The sequence below is a fragment of the Vanessa cardui genome, chromosome 16 (assembly GCF_905220365.1).
Source record: "Vanessa cardui chromosome 16, ilVanCard2.1, whole genome shotgun sequence".
NCBI lineage: Eukaryota > Metazoa > Arthropoda > Insecta > Lepidoptera > Nymphalidae > Vanessa > Vanessa cardui.
Window position 1 is genome coordinate 2,227,332 of NC_061138.1, and position 17,933 is coordinate 2,245,264.

Genomic DNA, 17,933 nt, shown 5'->3' on the forward strand with positions numbered 1-17,933 from the left:
ATCTCCAGCTTTATACCCAGTCAACCTTGGATAACTTGCCCAGCGCTATCGCTGCCATTAATGATGACCTGGTTACAATCAGTGATTGGAGCAAGTGTTATGGTTTAAAGATCAATCCATCAAAATCACAGGCCATTATTATTGGCAGTGCTGCTATGATTTCAAGAGTTGACTGGAGAAACATTCCTACGATTATATTAGATAATTGTACTATACCATATAGTTCTACGGTAAAAAATCTCGGTATACATCTAGATTCTACACTTTCATGGTCACATCAGTTAAATGTAGTCAGCAGGAAAATGTTTTCGGCGATGGGCTCTCTTCGACGTCTCCGTTCCTTTCTTCCTATTTCCACCAAGACTATGTTAGCACATTCTCTACTTCTATCTATTCTCGATTATGCAGACGCAAGCTATCTAGATTTAAATGAGGACCAATTAAATAAACTTGAGCGTCTTCAAAATCTAGCTATACGGTTCATATTTGGCTTACGCAAATATGACCATGTCTCTGAATTTCGTACTCAGCTCAAGTGGTTACCTATTCGTTTTCGCCGGAATCTACATATTGTTTGTCTTCTGTACTGTGTGTTATTCAATCCTCACTCACCTATTTATTTAAAAGAAAAATTTAAATTTTTGAATTCTCGCAATGTTATTGACGGACACAACATGAACTTACGTTCATCTGAAAATTTACTTTTAAATCCACCTGTGCAGAAAACAATTTTTTCCAAAAAATCTTTTACGGCTGAGGCTACTCGATTGTGGAATGCCCTCCCGCTTAATATCAAATCTGCAACCTCTTTAACATTATTTAAAACTAAAGTTATTAATTATTACCTCACACTCTCACACTGAATGGCGACTAGATACCATTTGTTATTTGTATATATCTGTATATTTATATGTTTTTATGTATGACTCTATGTATATATGTATGTATAAATGTATTTATGTACCTAGCTATATGTATGTAGTAGTTTATTTATGTATTATATTATTTGTATCTATGCATGTAGTCTATTTTACACCACCTACCGTTTCTCTGTTGGCTACTACTCCATATCACCTCGGTTGTCTGGAAGAAATCGCTTTAAAGCGATAAGACCGCCGGTTGTACCATCTATTTTTTTTATTTTTGTGTTCTTACTTATCTGTTTAATTTGTGGTGTACAATAAAGTGTTTAAATAAATAAATAAATAAATATTATATGCTATATTTTTGAAGTCAGTTAAAAAGGCAGACTTCAATTTTTTTTTTGTTTTATAAAGTAAGTATATACGCATATTACATATATCATAGCAATAGTATTGAGTAGATTTAACGCATATATTAAATAGTTTTGACCATTCTACAGTTACAGAATAATAATATGACTAAATTATCATATATGAAAATAAAATAAAAAAAATTGAATAAATAAATAATCGATATTAAATAATAATTTCGCAAAGTAAACCCGATTGTTACAATTAGCGTTCCCTTCTCGAGTTCCTGAGATACGAGCACATGTCTCGTTCGTTGATTAAGACAGGAAGCGATTCATTAGGCGGCCAATGAATGACTTCATGACTAAAACCAGAGGCTGACAACCTTTGACTAATGTACTATTTGATTTGACAAATTTGGACAATTTACAAAATTAATTCAAGCGTTCGATTTTTGTTTTAGTTTCAATAGACACTTATACAAAATATTGTATGCAATATAAATGTATTGCATTATTTAACTTTGAATAAATTGTAAGCTTTTGAATTTAAGAAGTTATCATATTGTCTCTTATTAAAACTAAAAGCATTCAATGTTTCAAGTTTTCTCATTTTAAATCTATGTGTCTAAATATTTTAGGAAGCAATTGATTTTGAAAAAGTTGTATGAAAAGATTATATTACTTATACATATAAGTAAATTATAGTATAGTATACAACAAAGTCGCTTTCTCTGTCCCTATATCACTATGTATGCTTAAATATTTAAAACTATAATAATAACAATAGAGTGATTCGAGAGGAAGGTTTTTGTATATAATACATTGACAATATAGTAAAGAAACGTCAGTAATTTTAGAAGTTTGTGTGATCTCGTAAATAAATAAAGTGTATAGTATATTTAGTATCAGCATTACACCCGTGCGAAGCCGGGACGGTACGCTAGTGACTTATAACACGTCAGTTATATTTATATAAATATTTGGTAATAAAATTATTGTTCAAATAAAACAGTTACATTTGTAAAAGTCATATCGTGAATAATCGAACTCGTATTATAATTAATTCGAAAAAGGTTGATCAACACTGTCGCAACTAATTAATTTTATATCGCCCGATAACTGTGGTAATTTGGCACATTCACGTGTACTATTCAATTGTCATGTGTTTAATAATAATAATTGATTAATTATCTTTAACAAAAGATCCCAAGAGGCGTAGCAAGTGTTACATAATGATGTCTTCATGAATTATTTCGATCACGTGTTAGATAGAGGCAGAAGTATGTACGCAAACACAAGGATAGTCTCTAAATCCTGACTGTTATAATCCGATCGGAAGGAGTTCGGACATAGTGCTGAAGGCTCTACGTACTCATCGAGAAGCGGGAGCAGAAAAACTCCAACTAACTTCCAGACTCCAGTATCCCACTCACAATTACTGGACTGTAAACAATATAGGTCTCCAACCTCGATCCAGATAGCTCACCTCACAGTGCTATTAACAGCCGCTTGTTACAACATGTACAACCTGTTAATCAACTGCTATGCTAAGACCTCCTCTCCCTTTGAGAAGAAAGGTTAGGACCGTATTCCACTGATCCAATGTGGGCTGGTGTAATTCACATGTGGCAGAATTTCCTTGAAATGAGACACATGCAGATTTCCTCATGATGTGTTCTTTCACCTCCGAGCGCGAGGTCATCGGTTAAGACGCGTTTAAATGCTAGGCCATCTTACCTCTCCTCCTCTCTCGCAAAACCAGTGAACTAGTGTAATTGGCAAAGTGTAACAAACTCAAAGAATATAACACCTTAAGTATTGTGGTTGGGACATTCAGGTGCTGTCAATGGGCGTACCAAGAACCGAACGTGACCATTTGACGTCAGGTGTCTCCTTTTTCCGTTTAATTGTGTCTATTAAAAAAAGAAACCGCAAAGTCAGACTATGTGAATCTCAAGTCGTGCGGATTTGACAATGATTTCCGAAAACCGGACCTATTACAATAACGCGCAAACGGGAAGTTGAAAATAAATGATATAATTGAATACAATGTCATGATCTATATAAGAACATTGATTTATTCTTCTCATAATCAATACACGTCAGTTTAATTGAAAACGTTTAGTTGGAACTCTGGGAACGACGTCCGAAATCGCTCTGATTTCCTCTTTCGCCTTTCAAAAGAGGAATGGACTAAATCACGGAACAAAAGCGTAAATGAACGGTTTTATTGACAATTGCCAAAGTAAAAGCCGGGATTTTATGCAAGGGAAATGAGAACTGACCCGCCAACTTAGTTTAGATATTAATAGTATTTTCATTGAATTATTGGAGATAGCTATCTCAAATCTAATCTAATCTTGGTGGTAGGGCTTTGTGCAAGCCCACCTGGGTAGGTACCACCCACTCATCAGATATTGTACCGCTACACAACAGTACGCAGTATTATTGTATTCCGGTTTGAAGGGTGAGTGAGCCAGTGTAACTACAGGCACAAGGGACATAGCATCTTAGTTCCCAAGGTTGGTGGCGCATTGACGATGTAAGGAATAGATAATATTTCTAACAGCATCATTGTCTATGGCTGGTGACCACTTAACATCAGGTGGCCCATATGCTCGTCCGCCAAATTATCCCATAAAAGAAGCTATCATACATACAAATAAAAATGTGAGCTAATTACGTCAAAGGATTAAATTGAAAACCAAGGTGATAGATGTAAAGATGAGGACTCAGAATTGGAGACCAAAAGCAGAGAATAAACTAGAAAAGTTACTGGAATTAAAAAAGTAACTTTTTTTATTTTTAAATGATGCAATGTGGCACACATGAAGGAACGAACAGTGACACTTAAATGCATTCAATTGACGATATTAGAAATGATTCTTAATCTGCTAATGTCAATTGTAGTGGCCCATATGTAATTCACCTTTCTATCACAGATTAAAAAAGACAAATAATCTATTTATTCAAATAATCAAACTCTACAGACCGCAATATATACCCAGTAGAATGATGTATTCAGTTATAATTTCGATCATCACCTCTTGGACTATAGCACCCGCTACTTACGATCTTTACGCTTAGTTGAAGAGGAAAATAGGAATCTAAGCAATGAAATAAAAAAAAAGGATTACATGTTTTACAAAAAAAGGCAAAAAAATCTAAATAAATAAATTCGCGATATGGAAATTCGAGCGAATTTACTTCACACTAATGCAATTTTTTTCTTGCCATGATGTAAGCGGGGTCGTTGTCCTGTGGTTTTTTTTTATGTCTACCGGAGCACTGAATATTCGTCTTTAGCGATCGGTTTTTATAACGAACTCCTTAGTTATTGCTTATTGATTTATCATTGCGGTCACGTAGACATTTTCCTCTTAACGATACTAAGAAAGTGTATTTGCCTAATTGCATAAAAAACAAACAATATATTTAGTATCGTTCTGTCCTAAGAACTACTTATTAATATTAATAAATTGAAATCAAAAATTGAATCATTAGTGAAAATAGAAAGTCCTCTATTGGGATCAAAAATCAAGCGAAACAGAAAATCTTTAAATGTCCAAATGTACCCTTTGATAAGTAATACATTTTTGCAACTACCTAGCTATAACTAGGTATACAAAACTCTATACTTAGGTGTATAATTTGTTTCTAGAATGCCTTGCCGACAAAACACTAATCACAACATTTAGTGTTAAGGAAATTAGGTCTTAAATAAAAGCAATTTTTAATTGGAGACCGAATTTAAAGCAGATAAGATCAATCGGTAATCTTTTTTATTCGTGTTTAACGGTGACCTTACCATACCATCACTTGACCGATTACCAATTTAATGACTACTTGTCTATTTTATTGTGGTCAATAAAAATACGCGATGGTAACAGCTGCCATTATACTTAAGTCTTTCTCGGAATTATTGGAACGTAACTGTTATTTTATATTTATCTTTAAATAGTTTCAAAATAAAAACCCAAAACGGATTTGGTTGTTCGAATAACGAAAGAAATCTTATAATAGTGCACACGGATATACGTTTTATGTAAACGTCATAAAATAGTTATTCCTTTGTGTTATTTTTATGAAAACTGCATCAAGTATTGCCTGTTCGTAGACGCCTGTGTCTTGTATTGCGCGCTCTCGTAGACTTAATTCAAGTGTTCTTTAACGACTTTAAAAGAACCACTTCAGGGATGGTACACAAAAGAAACGGATCATGCTTGCTAATGAGTTTCGTACCTAGGTATTAGGTTTATGTGGTAACAACTCGTTGTCTGAACAGAACTCAAACCATTATCCAAAACGACCACAAACCCAGAAATGTATAATTTTATCATTTCATTTCGAATTTGGATTTGAGATATTATTCTTCTTTATGAAATTTAGAGATAATTTTATCTTTATTTATACCTGGTACCTAGTGGGGAGTCGAGATGGCCCAGTGGTTAGAACGCGTGCATCTTAACCGATGATTGCGGGTTCAAACCCAGGCAAGCACCGCTGTTTCATGTGCTTAATTTGTCATTATAATTCATCTCTTGCTCAGCGGTGAAGGAAAACATCGTAAGGAAACCATGTATGGGACAAATTTCATAGAAATTCTGCCACATGTGTATTCCACCAACCCGCATTGGAACAGCGTGGTGGTGGAATATGTTCCAAACCTTCTCCTCAAAGGGAGACGTTGTTGTTGTTGTAAATAATATATTGTATATTATAAAAGAAACTACATTTTTTTTTATATTTTGACATATTCATCTTCTTTTATTTATATAAATAGTACATGTAATACTAGTTGTCGCCCGCGGCTTTTCTCGCCTTAGGTGGTTGGTTGTCATGTGTTAGGCAAAAAAAAGTAGCCTATGTCCTTCACTGGAGTTTAAATTTGCTTCATACCAAATTTCATCAAATTCATTTCAGTGGTTCGGTCGTGAAAGAGCGACAGGCTGACAGGATTACTTTCATATATATATTAGTAGTATAGATTATACCGTAATATCCTATTTTCCTATTAGATCTCTTATTCTGATCTCAAATTATTCTTTGATCTTTTATAGAAGTTGTATTTGTACATAATTGTCTAATTAAAGTTTAAACAAAGAAATATATGTAGTAAAGTTAAAAATTATAAATCATTTAAGTATATTAATATTGTTGCAGGGCCATCGAAGTCTGGCTGAAAACAGGTCGACGTCACAGCGAAGTGTTAGATGAACAGAAAGAAAGCGAAGGGCAGCTGAGAAGGCCAGGAGCAACTGTGATACTCTGGCTTAAATGTGAACAGGTACTGGAGACCCAGTGGTTAGAATGTTTACATCTCAATCGATGATTGCGGGTTCAAAACCAAGCAAGCACCACATAATTTTCATGAGCTTAATATGTGTTTATAATTCATCTCAAGCTCAGTGATAAAATAAAACATCGTGAAATTCTTCCACATGTGAATCCATCAACCTGCATTGGAGCAGCGTGGTGGAATATTCTTCTAACCTTCTCCTCAAAGAAAGTACAGGCCTTAGCCCAGCAGTGGTAAATTTACAGATTGTCTCTAAATGTTCTTTTAGTCCCTAAAAATATCGAGGCTATCTGAAGATGAGTTTATTAATATTTATAATTAAAAGTAATAGTCCATTACTGATGAAATTAAAAACATAATTATATCTTCTATTGTAACCAAAGTTTATACAATTTCAAAAGCTAAAATTTTATAATTTTGGATTCACTTTAATAAGCAAAATAAACACGGATTTCTTTCTTGTATCCATAAGTTGAGATGGCTCACATTTGACCTAAAATACCGTCGACGAGCGAAACATTTCGTTAATAATTTAATATGTAATGACAATTTATACTTGCTTGTGAGAGTATTTTGAGTGATATTTAATTTTAATTTGTAGTAGGTATAGCTTGTAGTAAATTAAGTATGTTATATGTAACTTAGCAACGACAAGCATGAAGGCGCGCCCCACCAGGTGAAATTATAATCGTGTGCTTTAATATGAGTGTGACGTTCGTGCTTACAATATGTCTTAGTGTGCGTGAGTCGATGAAGAATAAAGAAAGCAAAAAAAAATGCAAATTAAATTTTTGTTAAGTTTTTTTTTATGAAAGAATGATTTGACGTGAAGGGGCGCGTCCCTTTGAACGATCATATGTTAACGTGAAAGTATTCAAAGCTATTAAACCGCAGTTCGACTCGCCTTTGACCGTTTTAATATTCAGATGGTATATTTTTTTACTTAAAACCTTTTGATTAGATAAAAACATGATTAAAAATACCATTACGATTAAAGCAACATAAAAATGTTACCATCGAGTCAGGTCATTATCGTTTAAGCATCGAAGCCGCCGCCATCTTGCTAGGGGTGAAAAAAACATAAACAACGCGGTCACCTGCGCGCGCGCAGAGATTGGCAGGTGCTACGCGCTCACATCTGCAACTGAGCGAGATTTAAACTGCACCTTAACACCTAGATTTATGGTTCAAAATGGTTGCTTTATGAGTTTCTTTAAAGGGTAATGTTTTGCAAGCGTTCTCGTACATGTGCTATCATTTATTGTTAATGTCTCCGCAATAGGTGAGACCACCGCAAAAATATTTGTACGGTACGATTACTTAAATGTCAGTGTTTTACAAAGTACGCCTTAATATGTTTACGTTTTTTCCTACTAGCAATATATATATTTTTTATACATTACATATACATTTTGTATTTTTTGCGTCTAAATCATACAATTATAATTAGGATAACCAGCAATTAATTTTTTTTAAACATTAATATCGTTATTAATTTAAAACATTATATAATACATTTATTAAATAATATAATATAATATACTAATAAATATAATATAATATACATATTAAATTTGAATATATTTCAATTGAGTCATTGAGAAATCTTTACAGAATTAAAAATTTCAATAACAACAGCCTGTAAATTTCCCACTGCTGGACTAAGGGCTCCTGTCTCTTTTGAGGAGAAGGTTTGGAACATATTCCACCACGATTTTCCAATGCGGGTTGGTGGAATGCACATGTGTCAGAATTTCGTTGAAATTAGACACATGCAGGTTTTCTCACGATGTATTCCTTCACCTACGAGTGCGAGATACATTAACACAAATTAACACATAAATATTCAATGATGCTTACCTTGGTTTGAACCCTCAATCCTCGGTTAAGATGCACGCGTTCTAACCACTGGGCCATCTCGGCTCAATTCACAATTTGTTTGAATTAGCTTCATCAACTGCTAGTGATCTAAAATTCCTGTTATATATGTTTATATTCAAAATTCGGAAAAACTATTAAGGCTGTTTTTTACAAATCTGTAGACGAAGCTCAAAAATGTACAACTTGAAATTCTCGTTTGTATACTTTATAGTTCATATTATTGACAACCTCCATGGTCGAGTGGTGTATACACCTGTTTTCATGGGTATGCCACTTACCCTTAGTTTTATATGTTGTCTTGGGTCTAGGTATTTGTGGTACCGTCGTCACTTCTGATTTTCCATAACACAAGTGCTTTGCTAGTTACGAGTACATTGGGATCAGAGTAAAGTATGTGATGTTGTCTCATATTTAAAAAAAATTTATTACGATCTACATTTTAGGTGGTATGAATTTTTCACCTATCGTTGATCGACGTTGAGATAAAATGGAAGAAGTAAGAAAAATGTCTATTATCAATCCGGTAAGGCATTTAACCGCCGTTTAACTTAGGTTGATTAATTTTCAATATGAATTCCACGTAACTGTTTTTTGATTTGTTTACTCATGTGACAATAGCTTCCGCCCACGACTCAACCAGCATTGGAGGGGGGGGGTCATGCTGGTACTTTGATAAACCTACATATGTTGCATTGGTGGCGCATTGGCGATGTAAGAAATGGTTAATATTTCGCACAGTGCCAATGTCTATTAGCGGTAGTGACCACTTGACATCAGGTGGCCCATATGCTTACTAATCATGACATATCCAAAAAATCAAAATCAAAAATAGGTACCATATATCCAAACTTGCCTTTTATAATAAAAAAATAACGGATAATATTTTGATGAAATTTAAAGAGGTATCCGCCAATACAAGCTGTATTGGCGGATACCTCACGCCTCGAATTCTTATCTTTAAAAACCTTTGCCCTTTGTTAAGCCTTAACGGACTATTACAACAACTATCTATAATTACACTGGCTAACCGTTCATACCGGAACACGATAATTACAAAATAACTCGACGGTAGAATGTCCGAGCATCTATTTAATTATGTTAAATTTTTTTAATTGATTTTTTGATGAATTAATAGCATGTCATAATAAAGTATTTGTTTTGCTCAAATTCTTCTACATGAAGTCGTTAATTAATTATGGAAATGACTAAAAATTATATCATAATAATATATATTAACTACACACGCAAAAAAAATAGTTATCTTACATGTATTGTATACTAAAAAATCAAAACGTAGTTGTTTTAAGTAGGCTTTGACAAGCACGTTTGAATCGTCATAATTATACTATTTTTTCAGCTTTGACAAACGCTTTTTCATAAACTTTAAACGACCGTTTAAATTCTAAAACAATCTAAATTTTTTTTTTATTTTATATATGTAAACTTCTCTTACGACTAAAATTTAAAATAAGAATCATGATCTATAAAAAACTGAAAAAGTTTTTTTTTTCATGAGCGGCCAGTCAGACTATCAGCCGGTCGCTGTTGTCTTCTATGTACATATTATAATAGCCTTTTCTTTTATCTGTGGCTTCCTACTTAAGTTTTTTAACATAGCATTAATATTTTCAAATTACATGTTAATGCAACATTGCGGTTTAATTTGAACTATTCATTTTGTTTGAGGTTTTATTGATTTTTTTTTCTCTGTGTAATTTTCTCACGACGGGTCGCGTACGAATATCGTCCCGCGATTGGCGGATTTGTTAATTTTTTTTTTTTATTTCGGTATTGTCTGTCTGTGTTTTTTTGCGCCAGGTATTCCCAATAAAGAGATTGTTGTCTTACTTTTTTATTTATTTATTTGAAAAACTATTTGCTATAATAGATCTTTTAAATTATGGTTTAAATAAAAAACATAAAGTAATTTAGAGTACACTGGCTAACACTTATAACAACTAAATACTTATTTGTTACCTAAAAACTCTAACAACTGTGAAATAAAGTCTGAAAAATATGTTATACTTATATTTTTATTTCAATTTCTTTCTTTCCTTTATTTAAAAAAAAGTAAATTTATGCCAGTGAGCGTCACTTTATCTGTAATGAATATCACCCAATATAACTCAATAGATTGCTTATAATACAGGTAATTTTTTTTTATACTATATTCTTCTCTAAATATTTATCAGTAATCATTTAGAAAGAAACATCTGCAAGGACAAGAAATCTAAAAAAATGCCTAATTAAGATAATAATTCTCGTAACACCTAAGTTAACAATCTAAATAAAAAAGCAATGTTTTTTCCTCGTTTATGGGTCTTTGAATATATTTTTTTTGTAAACATTCCGCCCCTAGCAGGTGCCGAGGTTGTCAGCCGAACAGATCGTTGTAATACGTCAATAAAATGATTAGGAATTAATATAATTGAAGGTTATTAACTGTTTAATGTATTGTTTATAATAAATTATCGTTGAACGTGTTCTTAATATAATTATGATAGTTATTATATTCTGCTAACCGAAATCGTTCACGACGGAGACAAAACAGCTGCGCATGCGCAGTGTAGAGCATAACCACAGGTGTACTGTTTATGTATAGCCACTCTTATAGCCCGATGGTATGAATCCATACTGAGTTACATCAAGCAAAGAACCATAGCATTTCTTATTTACAGTTATGTAACTTCAAAACATTACCCAGTTTCAACTGCATCTTAAATCAAGAAACTTTATGTGCCAGACCACTAAAAATAATTAAATAGTATAAAACAAAGTCGCTGACCGTTGTCTGTTCCTATGTATTCTTTAATATTACGAAAGATTTTGATGCGGATTTTTTAAATAGATGAGATTCGAGAGCAGAGTTTTTATATACAATACATAGACAATATAGTAAATGAACAGTCTGTTTGTGCTTACATTACAAACTATGTATTATATTGTAATTAATTATTGTAAAATTGTTAACGTTCAAAGACATTCTATATCATATTATCATATCGTGTCAGCTTTGCATGCAAAGCCGGGGCGGGTCGCTATTCATATATAAAACAAAGGTATTCAATTTTTCATACTGTATAAGTTGCGTTTCGTTTCGTTTTTTGTGACAAAACGATAAATAAACCTTCCTTAATCACTGCCTTTTATGACGTAAAAAGGATCTCTGACGATAAGTGGTTTTAGGTGCAAAAAATGACCCGTTCCATTCGCCGATTCTTATCAGATTTGAGCTATCTCTTGCGGAACTGGTGAGAGATCGATTGGCAAGTGAAAGGTTCGTCTCTGTTACCAACATAATCTATACCTGCTAGCGAAATTAAAAGTCATAAAAAGGTAAATAAGACATTAGTGGACAAGCGACTTTCGCTCGCCATTATTAAAGGCATCCAGTCTCATATTCAGGATAGTGTGCATTCATAACACCATACTGTGCTTTATTTGCGGATTTTATTACACCGCCTCGCTCTACATAAATTGAACGTAAACCAATAAAACCTTACCGGTTGTTTGTGGCGGTAAAATAACTTCTCACACAAGACCCCATACTGATTAAAAAGTCTAGAAATTAAACTGAGATTATTCGTATGTATATGAGGTTAATAAACTTTATATAAAGGTCGTTAACCTATTAAGAAAGGGTTTGGCATTCAAAATTTGCTACACATATCGATACAATCTGTTGCTTTGTCAAAAAAACAAGTTTTAAATACATCTTAATACCGTTTTGCAGCTGGTACGTTACAATCGTCTGATACGATGAAATTCAAGGAGGTTATTATGGCAATTTAGGATATCGACTCATCCTTTGTTTGAGGCACGCGAGGGTACACCTGTTGCTTACATAGGCTGTTCTGGTTTTGATAAAGGGACTATTATTTTGTATTATACTTGATTATGGTCTGTGGTTCAGTCTAAAATACATGTGACACTAGATCTTGGAATACTTTTATAATTTAAGAAAAATATTTTAGCTGTTATTTTTCTTATTATTTCAAATATTTTTTATTAAAGATTCTATCGAAAAGTATTTCGATACAGAAGTATAATTCTATGTTAATCATCCTTTCAATTTGAAAAAACTGAAAAATCTAGGTACGACTAATATTGCTCAATAACATTACAGTTTAGAATCATCCCATAATATAAATTACTGTCATCGTGTCGCTCACTCCTGACAATATTTTGCTCTTTATATTTTTGAAAAAATATAGTATTGAAAAAATATATTATATATACACAGTACTTGGACTAAACTTTTAACTTTTCATAACAATAAAAACATATTTTCAATGCTTTGTGTTTTTACGCCAAACAACAACACTGCTATTGATGTGTTCTTATTTGAAGTGTCAGTGAGCCAGTGTAATTACAGACACAGATATAACATTATAGTTTCAAAAGATGACGATGCATTAGCGATGTAAGGAATGCTTAACAATGCCTAAAACGGTGTATTATGTCTAATGGTGGTGACTAAATGACACCTATTCTATTATATTCTATAGTCTAACCACTGGTGGTGACCATTTACCACCTATAACATAAAATATACTCGCTAATACACTTGCTTGTTTATATCAGTGAACTGGATTCAACGGTATTAATTGGTTCTCATTTAAAGATGTTTAATGTAGTAATTGATATTAATTACAACTATTTATATTAAATCTACATGGTATTCATTATATATGTACAGTTGGACATATTAAATAATGACTTAAGGAGCACTAAAAACAGTAAAAAGTAAAGTAAAGTAACAGCCCGTAAATTTCCCACTGCTGAGATAAGGCCTCCTCTTCCACCACGCTGTTTCAATGCGGGTTGGTGGAATGCACGTGTGGCAGAATTTCGATGAAATTATACACATTAAGGTTTCCTTACGATGTTTTCCTTCACCGCCGAGCACGATATGAATTATAAACACAATTAAGCACATATATATAGTGGTGCTTGTCTGGGTTTGAACCCGCAATCATCGGTTAAGATGCACGTGTTATAACCACAGGGCCATCTCAGCTCTAAAAAAAAAACAGCGATTAATTTGAATTCCCACAATACGTTAATAATGAACGTAAAATCATTGTGTCGCTAGCTAAGCTCTATCAGGTTCGATTTATTATACCAATTAAAACGATAATTGGTCGTGCGGATGCGTTTTATGAACAGCCTGTATATGCAGATGCGCACCTGTCGTTTATTTTTTTTCATGTTTTCCCTACGTTTAACCGAACATGGTAACTATAATAACTCGATCCGCATTACGGTAGGTCATAAGTATGACTATGTATGTGCTTTAGTACTGCAACGGAATTGACGACGGTTTTCTGTCAACGTGGCTTTAGGAATTCGCAATTGTAATAATAATAGAATTGAATATTATAAATGCGTTTATAACATTTTTATTACGTATTTTATGATTAACTCGGAACCTTTCCCACGACGTGTTACGAGAAGCGTACTTAGAGTTTGTTTCGTATTTTTGCACGAATAATTTCAAAACAAAAATTTGTGTTGCTTTTTTTTTAATTTATTTTTGGAAGACAAACGGAATCGTGACTCACTTTTATACTACACATTATATATATATTGGACAACATCACATACATTACTCTGATCCCAATGTAATTAGCTAAAGAACTTGTGTTATGGAAAATCAGACGTGACGACGGCACCACAAACACCCAGACCCAAGATTATAGGAAACTAATGAATTCAGAGTCAGAAATTCTCATAAGCTTTTTATCAATCAATCAATAAAATGGCTTGATATAAGGACCCTTGTATCAAGCCACTAAACCAACGAGAGTATGTGTGTTTTAATGTAATATTTAAATATGTAATTATATTAAAGAATATCTACCGACGGTACCGTCTAATTGAACCACCGATTGGAAGAAGGCAATAAATCCAAGATATAGGAACGGAGATATTAAAAAAAATCTTCATAACTTTTTGCTTTCAACTTATAAACTTATAGGACATCAATGATTATTAAGAAAATATCAATCCTGATTTATTCACCAACAGGCAGGTCGCCTTAAATGTATAATTATTAGCCCTACGTCTAAAGATTGTAAGGTGAATATGTCGAAAAGTGACGTTATTCTCTTCTTCTAATTGGTGGTTCAATTATACCTTACCTTATAATATTAACTTAAATAAAAATAATCAATATAATTTTGTTAATTTCCAAAACTTATATTTTTTTGATAAAGTCAAATTAATAGCATTTTTAAGTCAAGTACACTTTATATGATCCAGAATCGTCATAACACGATGAAATAAAGGCAGTTTTCAATTAATTAAGTTTGTTTCTCCGGAAACATATAGAGTCACGTGACCACGCAGTTATGGCTATAATCACCTTTTCCTTAAGCAATTAACGAATTCCTTGACTTTTTAAGTTGATTTATTGTGCTTACTTTCGAATATAAGCTTGGTAGGAATTACTTAACACGAATGCCTCATACAATTAAAAACAAAAATGTTTTTAATGCTTCAAGTATTCTACAACAAACAAACGAAATTATTGATGTTTATGTATGGCTTGTTGTGCAAGATACTCTGTACCCTTAGTACGAGTTTGACAGTTAACTTCATGTAATTTACTTTCGGTTTTCTTTTCATACAAATCCTATCAGCGCCCCAAGCGTAAACGCAGAGGAACTAAAATCGGCAGTACGAGTTTTTATTACTAACGTTATCGACTTCGAAGTCGAAATAACGCGCGGTTTTCGACATTTTGGTAGTACGAGTAACACTTTTGACAGATTTACGCAGGTAAATTGACGTTTTCGTTACTTTCTTATCGAGTTTGAACTCACTGAATTTATTTCGGTGAGCGTCAGTGAAACCTATTTTTGAAAATTAATTACTAAACATGTGAGGCAATATAATGCTTGAAAACTAGCTACAACTGTTACGGTAGTCTTTTAGAACATTAAAAAGCAACGAAACTGAATTCTGCGGTGAAATTTATCTTTAATTAGCCGTATTTTAAACTAACATATTTTCTTGAGAATTGCCTTAGAAAATGTTAATATTTTATTGCGTTAACATGTGAAGAAGAAATGAGTTATAAATATTAACTTATTTTCAATATATTTACAAATATGATACAAACGCAAGGTGAGTCTAAATATAACATATATTTTTAAATGGCATGCTAATGTATTATTTAATTACATCGAAAATAAATGATAATAATGTAAAAGAGTATAATTCAATTATCATAATATCATAAAATCGCTTAAACAAAATAGTAACACAAGTTATAATTGAAATATGTATATTGTTTAAATGAGTATTTTCAAAAACATCAAAAATACTTAACTTATTTTTGTTATTATTCCTAACAATATTGGTAGCAGTTGAGAATGCTTTGAAGGTATGATGGGGATCATGCAAAGTATAAGTAACTGTCATTATTTAGTGTAATCATTATTAATAAAAATATATATATTTTTCAGGCTATGAGTGAATCAATCCTTTATTTGGAGCAGCTATACTATTATTAATGATGATTTGGTGCAGACAATATCCAAGAAACAAGTGACCATGCATTGAACAGTTATCTACGTCTCTATATAATTTCCTTTTGATTTAATTCAAACAATAAATATACTGAAAAGTGGATTTGTCTCTTTATTGAATATCTATTATTTTCTACGATATTGTAAAATTAAATTGAATTGAGAATGATTAAAAATATGCATTATTATATTAGAAACATTTATAGGTACATTATTATACTATTATGTATGTATATTATATGTTTATATTAAATTATATATACATTATTATTATACTCAATAAATGCTTGTAACTATTGTTTTGAATTCTTATAAATAATCAACGTCAAAAACACTCATTGCTTAAAAACATAGAATGTTATTTATCCTTTTTCTAAAAGGAAAAATATAAATAACAATAGTAGTATAAAACAGATAATTAAAACTATTAACTCTTTATTGTTTTATGTAAATCAGTAACTTTATGTATGTAGTGCATATAATTATATTTTAGGAAAAATAAAACAAATTAAGAGAAAGTAATTGTTAGGTATTTGTTTTCAATATATTAAACTTTATTTTCACAATGATTCTTGGAGTTAAGAGTGTTGGATGTAATGTCACACTGGAAAATCAATAACTATTGTTTTGATTTCTCTCAAATAATCGACTTCAAAAACACTCATAGCTTAATAAAATAGAATGTTGTTATTTATACTTTCTCAATTATGGGGTATATTAAAACGATGAACTCTTTATTGTTAAATTTAAATAAAAAGCTTTATATATGTAGTATATTTATAATTATATTTTAGGAAAAATAAAAACACAAATTATGATAGTAATTATAAGGTATTTGTTTTCTACATATTAAACTTTATTTTCACAATGATTCTTGGAGTTAAGAGTGATAGATGTAGCATCACACTGGAAAATCAATAACTATTGTTTTGATTTCTGTCATAAATAATCAACTTCAAAAATACTCATTGCTTAATAAAATAGAATGTTGTTACTTATACTTTTTCAATTATGGGGTATATTAAAACAGTCAATTAAAACTATTGAACTCTTTGTTGTTTAATGTAAATAAAGACCTTTATATATGTTATATACATAATTATATTTTAGGAAAAATAAAACACAAATTATGGTAGTAATTATTAGGTATTTGTTTTCTATATATTAAACTTTATTTTAACAATGATTCTTGGAGTTAAGAGTGATAGATGTAGCATCACACTGGAAAATGCAGCACAGATGTATTTGTATTATCTAGGCTTGTTTTTCTTCTTTGGAACTGTAATCACAAACAATATTTTTTATGAATACATTCACAAACATATAAGTCATGATCATGGAATTATTTAAATCTAAGTGAACCCTAATTGAAATATAATTAATAAAGGCCATAATACATAATGGCAATTAGACATGCATATTATTGTAGTATATTGAAATAGTTTGTATTTAATTAGGATAATATCGAAATAACAAAATAATTTAAGCATAACTTTGAATTGAGATGAAAGTCACTTCATTTTAAATTAAACTTAATAAACAGGAAATAAAAACAATAATTTAAATATAGAATAAAAGTGTTCGCAAACTAATTTTACTTATTAATAGATGCTCTAAATATGTATAAGTATATCAACGTAAAATTGTAAGGAGAATTCAATTAACAATATTTGTAGGTTAGTTATAGTTTAACACAAATTCCTCTATATTAATAACAATATTCACTGTTTATATATTTTTTAAACGTTTAGAATCTTTATTATAAACTTACGGTCCTTACAATTATTACGTATCGTTTTATTTATTTAATGTAATAATAAATTTATGTTTACGTACCTCTTGATGAATTTTATAATATAATTAATCTTTCAACCAATGTTTCAGTGTAATTTCTTTTCTTTTCACTGCTATTATAACACTTAAAAATTAAAGCATTCACCGTTCTATTTCTTATAGTAATGTAAACAGTGTAAAATACGGTAATATAACCTTAAAATTTTTA

General features: G+C 31.5%; 1 protein-coding gene across 1 annotated transcript in view; it reads left to right on the forward strand.

Annotated features, from left to right (window-relative positions):
- LOC124536325 (tRNA dimethylallyltransferase) overlaps nucleotides 1-17,933 on the forward strand; it is a 266,642-nt gene that overhangs the window by 214,553 nt on the left and 34,156 nt on the right. The window contains exon 4 of the mRNA XM_047112849.1: nucleotides 6,380-6,503. Within this exon, the coding sequence (XP_046968805.1) occupies nucleotides 6,380-6,503 (124 nt within the window). The remainder of the gene's footprint in view (nucleotides 1-6,379; nucleotides 6,504-17,933) is intronic.